Source organism: Falco punctatus, assembly GCF_963210335.1.
Source record: "Falco punctatus genome assembly, chromosome: 9".
Classification (NCBI taxonomy): domain Eukaryota; kingdom Metazoa; phylum Chordata; class Aves; order Falconiformes; family Falconidae; genus Falco; species Falco punctatus.
The window spans coordinates 319,218-334,024 of NC_137589.1; the positions used below are offsets into that span (position 1 = coordinate 319,218).

Genomic DNA, 14,807 nt, shown 5'->3' on the forward strand with positions numbered 1-14,807 from the left:
CTTAGGTTAAACTGCTAATCTTGTTTCTTCTGGACCCAAGCAGTGCTTTGAGCCACAGGTTCTGTGTTGATCTGAATCTAGCAAAAGTAATGCTGGCTTACGTCTCTGCGTGGGTGGTAAAACCCTTTCACCTCTCAGCCATCAGTGAAGCGTTCAGGGAACAGCTCGGAGCTCGAGCCGGCAGGGCAGGTTGCACTCTTACCGCCTGCAGCATGGGAGCCTGGACCCCCTGCCCAAGTTCAATGTCTAGAAAGGGGACAAACACCCCCCAAAAAGCAGAAAGTGACTTGACCATCCCGTCGGTGGGAGCCAAGAGCTAGTATGGAGGTAGCAGGTGACCTATGGATAAGAAGGTTATACACACTTTCTTCTCCATGTATCTATAAATGCCAGAGGTAAATAACAACTCCTGCAGTGACTTCTGGTGGAAAGTAAAGGAACGACGAGTGAAACCTGTCTTCTGCTGCGTTAAGGAACTGAAGATCGAGAGAATGGAAATGTTAAACTTTTGCTTATACAAAAATAGACAGACAAGTGCTGTGTGGCCTTTCAAGATTCCTGCCGTTCCTATCCTCATTACTTTTTGCTTTGTAAGTTTCAGTCAAAAGTGCACCTCAAGAACTGATCCATGGGGGAATCCACCTCCAGCAGAGGTTTTAGAGAAAGCTTTGAAACAGAACCCTGTAATCTCTTTAGCGTGTTGCCTCCCTTCTGCAGCACAGTTGGCACTGAGCTTGCACCATTTTGCTTTCTCAGATACACATTTAGAGACAAATTCCAGAAAATTCCCCATTAATTCTGAGTAAAAGTTACCTGGTGGCTGGCTAAGTGTGCCTTAAAAGATGTGATGTAAATGCCTTCATTGGCATGCCTAAGGTGGTGTTGTACTGTCATTAAAAAGATAAAGTTTATCATATTTTTGTGCCTTGTTCTTTCTGATATAATAGCTAAAACCTATTAATAACACCAAAACATCTCAAAAGGTCAAGCAGCATACAGCAAGATGAAGGGAATTGTCAAGAAGCTTAGGCAATCACCTTAGCACTCAAGACATCTGCCAGGGCTATTTAACTAATATGTGATGCTCACTTTTAATTTCAATATAGTGCCATTTGGGCAAAAATGTTGTATTTTTTAATTAATTACAATGTCAGCAGCTATTAAGATTAAAAGAAAGACCACATCAATAATAAATACTTAATCCAAAGAAAGGATTACAAGAAGAGCAATAAAAATCAATTTTTAGAGCTGGAAAATTGTGACTTTTTCCTCACTTGACTGGTATTCTCATTATATTGACAAAACCATGATCTTACCTGACACTGACATTCGCCTAATGAAATAGCAGCCATGTATAATGATGTAAGGACTTGTCAATTTTGCTACAGGGAAATACAATGCTATGGCTCTGGTGTTATGTTACAAAGATATTTTCCTGCTCTTCATCTGATGTAAGGGAAAATGACAAGAAGAAACCAGAGAAATGGCACATCTTTTTGAATCTTCCTTTACCCTGTCATGGAAGATTAAAGTTCTTCCACGTAACTTCTGGAACTCCTCAATGTTGGTAACACGTGGCCATAAGCAGGCAGCAGATAACTGCCCTATTTCAATTTGCATGAAGACTGGGATGTTGCCATTCTTGCTTACTGTTCTGCAGGGCTTGGATGTGGGGGAGCAAAGCAAAAATCCTGGGTTCATGGTATTAAAAGCGCAAATAGCAAACCAGAAAATAACCAGGATACAAGGCAATGGGATACTGATCTTAACCTATTAAGGCTGGGAAAAGTATTTTTTGTGACAAATCTAGAAAGATTCAAAACAGAGGCACTCTATGTCCTAAACAGTTCATCAATGTGAAAAGTGGTAGAATGATTAAGAGATCTTGCCAGACTTGTATCTCACCAGACTTGCACCAAACGCCCTTCCCAGTCTGACCTCCTGAGGATGGCCGCATGGGCAAAGGGGACAGTGGAAGGTGACAGGACACTGGCCACGTCTCGGTGAGCTGCTAGTGACATCGGCTTGCTGGAGGAAACAGCTAGGTTCAAAGGGAAGGGACTGCAAATTAAAAATAGAACCAACCACTTCTGGAAAAGGGCAATGCAAATTATTAGAAATACAGAAAGACTTCACTCGCAAAGGATTAAAAAAATGCTTGATGTTAAGAAAGCTAACCAGCAACATATTTTACATACTTAATTGTTAGCTTGGGCATTTATCCCTTTGAAAATCGCAGTACAGTGGACTACTGAGCTACGAGAGGAAACAAATGAGGGGTGGCATGACAGAATCATTTGAAGTGTTAAAGAGAAGGGAAAACCCCCTCTCTTTCAAAAGAGCACACCGATTAAAAAAATTAGAGCTGTCAACATTCGGTTTGAACAAAGAAAATTCTGGTGGATATCCAGATAGCACGACTATTCTCCTTGTTGGAGTGAGAAATGGAATCATCTTAGCTGCATCTTAAACCCTACAGCATCTGAAGAAAGATAAAGAAGCTTTCACAAAAGGTGAGGCAGTTCCAACTATTTACCTGTCTAGAAGAATATCTGCCAAGTCTGTCTGCAACTACTTCAGCACTTGTACAGAGAAGTAGCTAAAAATGCTGTAACTTGCATCTGGTTATTTACCTGTTAGGGTGAATATGCATCTTTCCAGGACACACAATACAAGACTCAGAGACAACAACCTTCTTACATAGTGATCCTACCTTCCTATGCGAGTAAAAATGTTGAAAGATGGTTATTCGCTTAGTGCCCACAGGCTCAAATGGAAGCAGAATGGGGCTCTTCCAACCATTTCTCCGTTTTATAACTATTAGCTCATAGCATCATCTTACAGTGAGCATTGTAAATAAAATAACAATAGCCATTTATTTTCATTTCTCTGCAAATAAATAAAAACTGGATCAACAGCCCATATAGATTCTTCTTAATTGAATCATAGCTATCCTGGAAGATTATATGGCTATACAATAGAACATTTCAAAAGACACAAACCACAATGAATGCTGATGTGAGTGTCACCTTTAGCTAGACACTAATGACTGCTCTTTACCTAGCTCTAGACTATCTACAGGACAAATTACAGTAAAAAGAGAAATATAACTCAATGAGAATGTGACACACTCTGCACATTCTCATATAACGCTGTTTTTCAGAGCAAACTCAAGCAGGCAACAAGTTATTTGCTGCCGTTTCATTTTTAAGAGGCATTCTCCCTTTTCTTCAGTTGCCTGTGTTTAATTACACAAATTCTACTGGGAGTGGTATTTTTTTACAATACATCCGATCTAGCCTGTAGTTACATCAGTTATATTCTACTAGAGAGACATGGTAGCCAACTGAGGCAGCTCCAGGAGAACCTATTACTGGAAAACAGGTAAAAAGGAGTAAAGCCCTTATGACAGATGAGGTGGAGGCTCAGGAGTGTCACTAAAAGTGGTCCCAGCTCACAAGCAGACTTGGCAATCCCTTACTGTGACCCACACCATAGCACAGTGAGTTTGCTTTTGTGAAAACAAATGTCAAAACCCCCTCCAGGAAACCTCAGAGCTATTATTTTCAGCATTTCTTCCAAAAGAGCCACAATTCTATTCACATTAGGCAGATAAAGTGAAGAGTGACTTAGTGTATCCACACTATTATTTTTTTAAGTGACACCTTTCTGTGCAGGTGTAAGCACCTGCAAGTGCTTACAAGTCCCGGATTTTGGATTGCTGATTCTCCAGTCAGATCTTTGCTTCCAAACCTGCTATTGTTTACACAGACTTCTTTTTATCATGATAGAAAAACCCAGATCTTTAATTTACAATCTGAATAATAAATGCTGCAAATTTATTATTAATCTGTTCTGTAATTAATTAATGCCAAGAAGAAGAAAAAAAAAAGAGCTCCATATGCTGAAAATAACAGAATAAGGACTAGGACTGGCTAGGACTATCAGAAATCATCACTCACTTACTATGGAAATGCATGTATTGTGTCCTTAAATTTATAATCATGACTATTTTCCATTACAATGCCCACAGGGACAAAGTTATTTTTCTGCTAAAAATATAATCTAACTAAAATTCTAAATGTGTTTGTGTAAACAGGAAGGACATACAAGTTAAATTTTTGACAACTGCATCAAACATGCAAAGGTTCGAGCCAGCAGAAAAACAAGAAGCAAGGAAAAAGTGTCTTTGACTGTATTTGACAGGTTGAAAGTAACAAGACAATTTTGCTGGATTTACTCTTTAAAGAGCATATTATACAAACACGCTAATTTTGAGAGCACTTAACCTTTGTTTAAAGGAGGGGATGACTGAATATTAATGAGATGAGCCTCAGGGTGTGTAATGAAAAGCTGTCTTTTTGAATTCGATCTAGGGTTTTAAACCTTTGTTAGAAGACATTTGGATGGAAGGTTTACTTGCCCTGGGAGTGCATTCTATCTGAACACAGAGAAATTTCACTAAACGTTTGAAGGCACATGATTACAGAAAGTTTTCACTTGATGTTAAAATCACTGTTGCAAAAAATAAATAAAATAAAATAAAAAATCTCAAACCCGCAAAAGCGAGCTACTCCTAGGATCTTCTCAAATGACCCAGATCTTTAGAGTGAAGTTTTCCTTTGCCTAGAAACTAAGTGGCTTTTCTTTTGCTCATTCAGCTGCTAGTTCTGGGAAAAGCCCAAAGAGAAACATTTAGATTGGAGGGGTCTTTGAGAAGATGTGACAGTTGACTGATGAGCATCCATAAAATGACAAAGAATAGTTGTGTGGAGCCGTGCATCACATCATCTCTCCCTGGGAAACTAATTGCTCTGAATTGTTAATAGTAACATTATTTTTCTGGCAATCATTTCTTTTGAATACCCAAAATGAGCATGAAACAGCCCCTTTGACCAGACATAAAAGTTAAATGTCCCAATGTTGATCAAATTAACTTCAGCTATGTGACAATGGACTATATTTGTGAGAAAATAATGAAGGGCACAAAGGGGAGCTTTATGCCAAGATTTCACAGTTGTAATGTAAAAATGTTTCTGTTGAACTAGGCCCGGGAACATTTCAATAGGAAAACAGAAGAGCACTGTCACTTTCTTAAAAAAAAAACACCATTCATTTTATGGATCTAAATGCTCTAGATAATTTCAGGAAGTTTAAATGGCTGGCACACCAAGAACCATAGTATCAGGCTAACATCTCACGTCCTTGCCCTTCGCAAACTCTCTTCTAATACTTTTAAAGAGCCCTATCCTACAGCTTCTACTCATTCCCCAGCCAGGCTATTAAGCTCAGTAGACACTTTTCCCCAGCAAGTGTCTAAAGGACATGACTAATATGCCAATATGATTAATTAATGACATATGCACAAGCATTAATTATAACAGATGATGAAAGACTAAACTAAAATGTAAACTACGTCTCCTTTCTTACTCTCATGTGTAGCTTAAACCCGTCAACTTTAGAAAAATACCCAGGAGCAAGTAATTGTGCAAACAGGACTAACTGTATACAGGAATTATCCAAAATGGGCCTGGAAGAATTTTTTTCCGCACAAAATATAAAGCAGGTGTTCTTATTCTCAGTTGTAAAACAAATTCAGTTTTGACTGTATCTGTGTCTATCCAGAACAACGTAACTGACTTCTGGGAATTTAGTTTCAGTTTACATTAGCATTGACAAAGACTCATTACACATGCCAATTTTCTACATATATACTGTGTATGTGTTTGTAAATATACAAGCAAATATTTGCTTAACACCAGTGTAATTCCAACTCTCTTAGTCTTTACAGAGTCCATCTAGCACCACATTTTCTTCACGCTCGATAAACAGCAAATGCTAAAAACAATCCGGCTCAGCGCATACCAGCTAGCTGTCTTTAAAAGCATTCTTCTCGCTACATAATTAATTTTTAACATTCTTAAAGCTAAATTACTTCTGAACACAACTGTAAGATTAAACCTTTCTACTCCCCAAAGATGTTACTATATTAATAGATTCCCTCAGGAGAAAACTTTTCGTGGCAACTTTTAAATCATTCACTTGACACTTTTCCCTTTGTTTTTTTCCCCCCAGCCCCTCCTCTTCTCAGTAATTTAGAGATGCTGTGAGCTTCATGCCTATGTGCTGAAACCTGTAGTTAAAATAATTTTGCAGAAACCAACTTCCCTGATGATTTTAACAGTTAAACTAACTCATTTGAGCTTTATTTGCACACTCTTTTCTTTTTTGTATTCCAAAGTCCTCTGATAGTTTTTACCTTACATGAAAAGGCCGTACTTAACTCATGTTTATGAAGATGCAGCCTGAACAGAACTGCGCTTTCACTTACTTCCACAGTGACCTAAATCAACTGTGAGAAGGTGTTTCTGTTTCATTCAGTGAAGGTTTAGCTCATTAAACTGTTTTCCTTCTCAGTATTGTTCGCTGGGTTTGAACTGCATTGCTGTTAAATGCCCTTTAGCAGTTAAAAGGCTTTAAAGGAAAAGACTTATCAGTCTCTGTTTTTAACAGCACTAAATCTGCATTATTAGTTCATGCAGATAAGGGGATTTAAAAGCTCAGCTTGAAACCTCTCTCCTCTGTATTTATCTGACACTGCATAGTTCCAGTAGCTCAGCTGGAAATGTAGATCTATGAAGCTTTAAAGAGAGATTAAAGCCAAGAAAAGAAGTACTTTTCCCCCTATAGACGCTCTCACTTTCCCTTTTCCTACTGTCTGAAGGAGTGATGGCAGACAATGGTCAAAGATGGTTCCCAAAACCCTCTGAATGGGGACACTGTTGGTGGTAGCATTCATTCAAAGTGAGCTTCAGTGTATTGTCCTCCCCAATCAGCAGATCAGAATAGAGTTTGCTGGTGGCTGCCAAAAGGTTAGCGATGCCGATGAAAGGGGTTTCCCATTATTCACTGCTCTTACAGAACTCCCCTTTTGTGCGAGTCAGCCCATCATTTCACTATGGAGGTCCGGATCTGCGGCTGGCTGCTCTCTCAAAATGAACAATTCATCTGAATGCAAGCTCACAGTAGTAGCGTGCAACCTCGGATCGAAGGTTTTCTTTTCTAAGGACAGGGGAGTTGGGGCAGTTTTTGGCAGTGTCACATTTTAATGATATGCCATCATGACATCTCTGACCCACAGCTGACACTAATACTACAGTCTTATTACCTTACCCTTGCCGGGGCATCGTGGGAGGTCCAAAGGCAAAATTAGCTAATGAAGCACACTGTATGCTGTAAACAAGTGTGCAATAAATAATGCAAAAGGTTTATACAGGTTTGCTGAAGTTCCCTCATGCTAAGCATAAGAAAAGGAAATGAGACCAATGGAGCCAAGACAAAATGAAATACAAATAGGCCTTTCCCACACTCCTCTCTGTAACAGAACTCAAAAATCTGTGTCTCAAACTGCACTGAGAGTAGATCCTGATCTTACTGTGCCTCTGTCCCCTAAATAAGGCATCTTTTATAAACCACTGCATGCCACCTATCTGCAAACCTTCCAAGTGCCTACAGTCTTTTCTGATGATTTGAACAGGTTTTAAAAGTGATGCAAGAGGAGACATATTAGTTTCTTTCTCTTCATCCTTGTATCACTCCCAAAAGTGAAAATAAATGCCTGTTTTTGAGAAATTCTTGCTTAGCCCTCTGCTGGGGTGCACAGGAAAAGCAATTCTTTATACGTTTTATACATAGTGGAAAAAGCAGTCTCTTTTGCTAAAATATCTGTCTGTCTTTAAGTAAGATAAAACTTACAGAAAGAAATAAAACTTCGGACAGAATGTGATTGAAAAGGTATGCATACTCCATTCCACATTTCAGAACCTTTTTCAGTGAAAATCTAAGTAGCAAAATGTGACAACACTGCATACACAAAGGTATTTCTCAACGCGTAACTGAGTTTGGTTCAGGAGTGCCTTTAAACTTCTAGGTTGCTGCCAGAGAGTCACGAGAGTAAACAGTTACTTGTTCCTGGGGAATTCCTTGCTGCATTTGCTGTGCTTAGGGAAGGCTGCAAGCAAGTGCCACAAGGAAGAGATAATCGAACCCATCCTTCCTCTGGCACCCTTGACCACGGTCCAAGTTGTGCTGAGCAGTGACTCCCCATGAGTCCCAGGCACCAGCTCTCCTCCCCTCAGCTAGCCGCAGTGTGCTAGCCCTCACCACCGACATGGCACCCACCGCCGGTCTGTGCTGGGTGGTGGGACGGGGCTCAGCACCCACTGGCTGGGCTGGGGCTTCCCACACCACAGCACTCGCTGCCCTGCAGCAAGACCAGCCATGCGACTCTTGCCCAAGCTTTGCCATGGGGAAAGGCGGCAGCAGTCCCATGCCTGTCTGGGGTCTCGCTGCAGAGCTCTCTGCGCCTGGCACGTGTTGGCACCTGCTGCCCGAGGCAGCCCTGGTACGTGGTACACTGCTGGGGGCTGCTGGGCACCAGGGATCAGGGTGGGAAAACAGCACATCAAGTGCTCTGCTTTTATTTTTTCCAGCCCAAGCAGTTTGTTTTAAGCCCCATCTTGTGCCACAGATTGCAGTGCATGCCACGGGTGCTTGGAAGAGACATTTTAAAGCTCTATTTCTCAGGCAAGCATGAAGTCAAGGAGCACGTTGTTAGAGAAATACCTACTTACTTTGCCAATACACGTATGCCCATGCAGAAATAATTATCTCTTACTCAAGAAAAAGCTGTCTTTTTTTCTGACTTTAAACTGCTAATTAGGGCAGCTGTAAATTGTTGTGTATTTTTGGAACTATCTTTTGTACTGTACCACCCATCAGATGAATCAACTCTGTAACACCATTATAAACCATGATGTTATTAACAACTGTCTCTATATATATGTTAATATATAGACAAATGCTGTGTTGCTGCTTGATGACTATGGCGCTCAGCTAGTACTGAAAGTAAAACACGAGGGGTCTGGAGCTCGTGGCTTACAAGGAGAGGCTGGAAGAGCTGAACTTGTTCAGTTTACAGAAATGATGGCTATGGGAGGGTTTTCTTGCTGGCTTTAGCTGTTTGGTAGTTATGGAAAAGACAGAGCCAGACTCCTCAGCAATGCACACCAGAAAACGAGGGGTGGTGGACACCAACTGCTCTGAGGGAAATTCTGACTGGATATTAGGGAGAAGAAGTGTCACAATGAAGGTAGCCATAAACACAGTAATAAGTGGCCCGGAGAAGCTACAAATCACCGTGCATGGAGCTTTTCAAAACTCAGCTGGATATAAGGCTTGAACAACCTGATCTGATGTTGAAGTCAGCCATGCTCTGAGCAGGAGGATGAACAAGAGACTCCCAGAGGTCCCTTCCAACTGGAATTATTCTATTACTCTTTAACCGAAAACATACTTGAATGGTAGCTTTATTAGAATCCACACAGGCTAAAAAGAAGGTAATCTAACTAACATATTTAATTAACAAACCTGCTTTCTACTCCACGAGTTCTGGTGACTTTAGAGAGATTCTCCAATCTCGGCAATTTAGTTTAAAAATGTGTCATAAACTGATCTGTAATTGGCACTATCTAGAAAACTCTAACAAGAAGCGACCATTTTCAGTTTGCAGAATAAAAATCTCTACATTTCTGAGTGTGCCTTTGGAAGCATCTTTTATACGCTCCTTGTGAACACAGTAGCTTGAAAAAGGCTAGTAAAGACTAATACATACCTATCAAGTACATAGCCAAGAGCCTTATGCCGTATTCCTGAGTAAACCGATGGGCTTGTTTCCCAAGCAATTAAATTGGAAGCATCATGGAAAAGATGAATGTTTACCAAGTCAAAGGCACTATGACAAAAAAAAGAAAAAAATAAAATGATTCAGGATAAAAGAAAAAAAACATTTGCTGCATCAGTGAAGTATTCAACATAGTAACACTTACTGTATTCTCTTTTATGTTACCTTAATATTTATTCACAGACACTGTGTAAATTAAGATATCATCATCAGAAAATTATCAAAGGCTATCATCAAACTTAAGACAACTCATCCACAGGTAAGAGTGCATCAAAGCTTTTGCTTAAAATATGCATAATATAAAAATAAAAAGCTATTTGTCAGTTACAATTCACAGAAATCAAGCAGTACCCTCTCACTAAAATATTTTTAAAACAAAACTGAATGTGTAAACAAACAACTTTAAGTTTATAGAGGTGTAGTAAAGACCTAGTAGAACTGTCGCTTTGCAATAAGCAACATGAAAAGCTACTGACAGGAGAATTTTAGTGACATTAAAGGTTAAATCATATCACTGCAACTCCTTATCTGTCCCTGTGTGGAGAATGTCAAGATAATAGTGGTCAGTCTGCACACCACTTCCAGTCGGGAAGAGGACAGTGCCTGTTTAACTCAGACTGTGCCTATGGGATCACAGAATGATTGAATTGTTTGGAATAGATTGGAAAAGACCTTTGAGATCATCAAGTCCAACTGTTAACCCATCACTGCCAAGCCCACCACTAACCCATGTCCCCAAGTGCCACATCTACGTGTCTTTTAAATACCCCCAGGGATGGTGACCCCACCACCTCCCTGGGCAGCCTGTTCCAATGATTGACAGCCCTTTTGGCAAAGAAATTTTTCCAGATATCCATTCTAAACCTCCCCTGGTGCAACTTGAGGCCATTCCCTCTTGTCCTGTCGCTTATTATTTACTCCCTACCTGGGGGAAGAGATGGACCCCTACCTGCCTACAGCCCCTGTCTGGGAGCTGTAGAGAGTGATAAGGTCCCTCCTCTCCAAGCTAAACACTCCCAGTTCCTTCAGCCACTCCTCATAAGACTTGTATGAGGAGCTAGCCTCAGTAAATCAGTAAAATCCCTAAAATTTCCCAGCTTTTCTTCCTGAGCTGAAAGACAGGAATATTAACTCATCCTTTGCTACTTTGTAGTGCGTCAGGGAGTCGGACAGGGGTCCCTTCACCTGGCTGGGGCTGGCTCAGCCAAAGCCCATCGCATTGGCATCCCCTACCAACTACTGGCAGTGCACTCCAGAAGAAATAACCCCAAGGGGTAAATGGTGTCTTGGCTCTGGGAGCTCTGCCCTGCAGGAGGAACACGCAAGAGTTGAGGACTGCTGTTACAGCCCAATGTCTGCCTTGTGGGATGGGCAAAGACTGACAGAAGACATTTCTGAAAAGAATCATACTGCTTCAAAGGAAAACCTATGGAATTTGGTTTGGTTGAAGACAAGAGAAATACGGATATTCTGGAAGTTCCTTCTTAATGAAACCAACTTCAAACCCCTGTGAAACAGAAATACCTTCCTTTGCCCCCCAGCATAAAAGCTAAATCATAGACTCACAGAACGGTTTGGTTTGGAAGGGACCATAAAGACCACCCAGTCCCCCCCGTGCCCTGGCAGGGCCCCCTCCCCCCAGCCCAGGCTGCTCCCAGCCCCATCCAGCCTGGCCTTGAGCACTGCCAGGGATGGGGCACCCACAGCTGCTCTGGGCAGCCTGGGCCAGCGCCTCGCCGCCCACATCATAAAAAACCCCTCCTTATGTCCAATCTAAACCTACCCTCTTTCAGTTTAGAACTGTTGTCCCTTGCCTGTCACCACAGGCCTTCGTAGAAGTCTCTCTCAGTCTTTCTTCTGAGACCCCTTTCTATATTGAATGGTTGCAATTAGGTCTCCCCAGAGCCTTCTCCTCCCCAGGCTGAACAACCCCAACTCTCCCAGCCTGTCTCCACAGGAGAGGGGCTCCAGCCCCCTGACTCTCCTCTGGACCTGCTCTAGCAGGTCCATGACTCCATATGATCACTCTGTGTCCACCCTGTTTTCCTGTCCATTTGTTGTGACAGCTATTTATATGTACATCCTATTCAGTGTGCGTAAGTTCCTTGACACAGGGACTGGAATTTGTTACAAGACTGCACAGCAGTTGGCTGATTTTGGCTGGAAACAGTATTTTTAACAATAACACAGCTATATTCTTGTACCTTAAATCATTTCACGAAAGCCCACTTATTGTGGCAGAAACCCTTCAAGGAATTTTCTGTTATCAACATGCTCAGACAGAGGGATTTCCTGCTGTTACCTGTGTCAATCACATACAAGGTGTCACTTCTATCAGGCTGGGTGTCACCTGGAAGGCAAGCTGTCTTGATGAACTCTGGTTTCCCCCTTCTGACAGACAGGATGTCTGAGTGGCAAACAGAAAGCTATCCAGCTGTTAAGGCCAAGCTGGCATTCTGCTTTGTATTTGCTCTGCTTGTGGCTTTTTGTGTCCTAGAGACCTGGTCTGCATTTTTAAAAATCATCTCACTGCTTTGTTATTAAGCTCTTTCAGTGATGGGAGATGGTGAGTCACAATGAAACCTGAAAACTTGGAACGCTTTTTTCACACAGATTTAGCAACACCACCCCCCCACTAACAAAACCCCACCAAACAAACCAGTGTATGCAGGAATTCCTGCATAGTGCATTGAGGGACTGAAGGAAAAGTGTCTGCTATGAAGCTCCAAAAGTGATACTAAAGGGACAGCGTTGACAATGTTATGTTTTGGAAAGGAGGTCCCGCCAGCACCCACAGAAAGCGGTGTGCCCCATTAGCTCCTACATGCATAATACTGCTATGTGCTAAAAAAGCTGTTACACTTTACTTTGAGTGCACAGTTTTGGTTAGTGTTCCAAAAAATAAATTTTGGGCAGGTTCCATGAACACTAATAATAATTATTACACTAGCATTGGACTGAGAAGGATAAAAAAATGTCCTGGGTATAAACGAATAGCTTTCTTAAAACTTCTTTTAAACTATGAGGAAATAGACAATACATATCAGAGTACAGGTAAGTCTGTCCAAGAGGTCTGCTATATGAAACAAGGCTATTTAAATTGCTTTATTCTCACATTCAGAAAAAATGCTGGCAAAATTTGGTTGTAGCTGATCCAAAGCAGCTAGCACTTAAATGAGAAAAGATGTTATGGGACCAATGGAAGCAAAATGAAACTGCCACAACACTGAAAAAAGTCCAGCCTTGCTGACATCTTTAGACAGGATGGGGGTAGTCATACTAGAACCGTTTTAAGCTGTCTGTCAAAGTATGCCTTGCTTGGCAGCTCAGGCATACTCCATGGACAAAGGATCTGTCAGTTCCCTTCCACAGACATGCAGGTTCTTGGTTTTCCTGCCTGAGATCCCTTGAAACAATGCTGATGGCCACAGAAATGCTCCTCAGCCAAGAGCCACTCTTCAGGCACTGCATATTTTGTGGCTACACATGCTTTCAACAGCTGTTCACCTTCATTAGTTGTTGCAGATACATACTGATGATTTTGTGAATGGCTCCAAACCCATGCATTCTCCACCTTAGGATAAGCTAAATGCAGAGGTGCTTCTAGATAAAGCCATAAAACACATGTTCTCCTTTCTCTGCTTCACTGATGAACACCCTTCGGGCTTCGCCCAGAGCCATCTATGGATTTTAAGCTGCATCTTCCCACAGAAAAATCCACTGAATGTCCTCTCAGTGCCTTCCCTCTCCCTTAGTCTTACAGCTAATGAAAGGTCCATTTAGTGAGGTTTTTCAGGCCCCTTTGTGAGATGAACCACAGCTCAGCCCTATCATCTGGCTGTACTGGGATTTCAGATCTAAACCACAATTTTCCCCTTTATAGGAGCCAAGCGTTTTGAATTTGAACAAATGGCTAAATCATACTGACTTTGCATTACTAGTTCTGTGCACAGACATCTCTTGTGGGAGAATTCAGCGTGGAGACAAAAAACAATGGAGAGGGCAAACACACCTCATGTTCCAAAAGGAGTCTGCAGCCTGGCAGCGAGGATATGGAAAAGACTTCGGCAGAGAGAGGCATCAAGCAAAAACCTCAAGCTGTGCACAGGGAGATTTTCCAGAGTGTGCTGGAATCACACAACAGATTTGGACACAGCAAACCATAGCAGTCAAAACAGCAACTGCATGATAAAGATACACAGATCACCAAGCAGCCAGCACAATGGCCTCTTCTAGAGATCCTGGTGGGATTCTTTTGGCTTCAGGGAACAGCATACCTTGCTGAATGAACTCACAGTGATGACAAAGTAGTCCTACTAACCTTTGTAATAAGATCCATAACTAGCATGTAACTACAAAACATAACCTGGAGATGATAGCTTGAGATGTCCATTCCTGTCTGTCTGAATGATGAACAGAAAGAATCCCTGTAGGGCAGGGAGAGAACTCACGCCACAAACTCACCTCCTGTGTGAAGGTATCTATAATCCACCCCCACCCACGCAAAAACTGCTCATTCTTAAAACTTGCTAATGAAGGACCCTCCACCTACACTTTCTCTGTCCTTTTCTTTCATCACACTATCTCTTTTCCTGCAAAGAAAACCGATTTCCTTCTGCCCCTTCTGCAGGGGGGACAGTCAGCAACCAGTCTCCAGATGTGGAAAGCCAAAGTTTTTCAACTTCTTCTCAAATACTCCTATCATTTTTGACTCTTGTTCTTTTTCCAGCTTCCCTAAAGCACAGAACTCAAAACAAGACAGAGTACTCTATCAGAGGCCTTGGCAGCACTCAGTTAAATAATTACCATACCTTCCCCCCTTCCTGTGCTTCACAAAATGCATCTATTAACACATCTCAGTAAGATAATAATGAACCATATTCAGTCTCTTCTCCCTTGATCCTTTTCTACAGTATGGGTACCGAGTCAGTTATTTCCACTATTATATTTGTGCTTCTGAATTCTCCTCTCAAAGTGCAATGCTTTGCACTTCCCAGACTTTAGTATTGCAATCCTACTTTCTCTAAAATATCAAAACAATTTGATTGGTGAATCTGACCACTGA

General features: G+C 41.5%; 1 protein-coding gene across 3 annotated transcripts in view; it reads right to left on the reverse strand.

Moving 5' to 3' along the window:
* Nucleotides 1-14,807, reverse strand: part of INPP5A (inositol polyphosphate-5-phosphatase A) — a 257,116-nt gene that overhangs the window by 84,593 nt on the left and 157,716 nt on the right. For all 3 annotated transcript variants that reach the window (XM_080401933.1, XM_080401934.1, XM_080401932.1), the window contains exon 8: nt 9,674-9,793. In XM_080401933.1, coding sequence (XP_080258059.1) covers nt 9,674-9,793 — 120 coding nt within the window. The remainder of the gene's footprint in view (nt 1-9,673; nt 9,794-14,807) is intronic.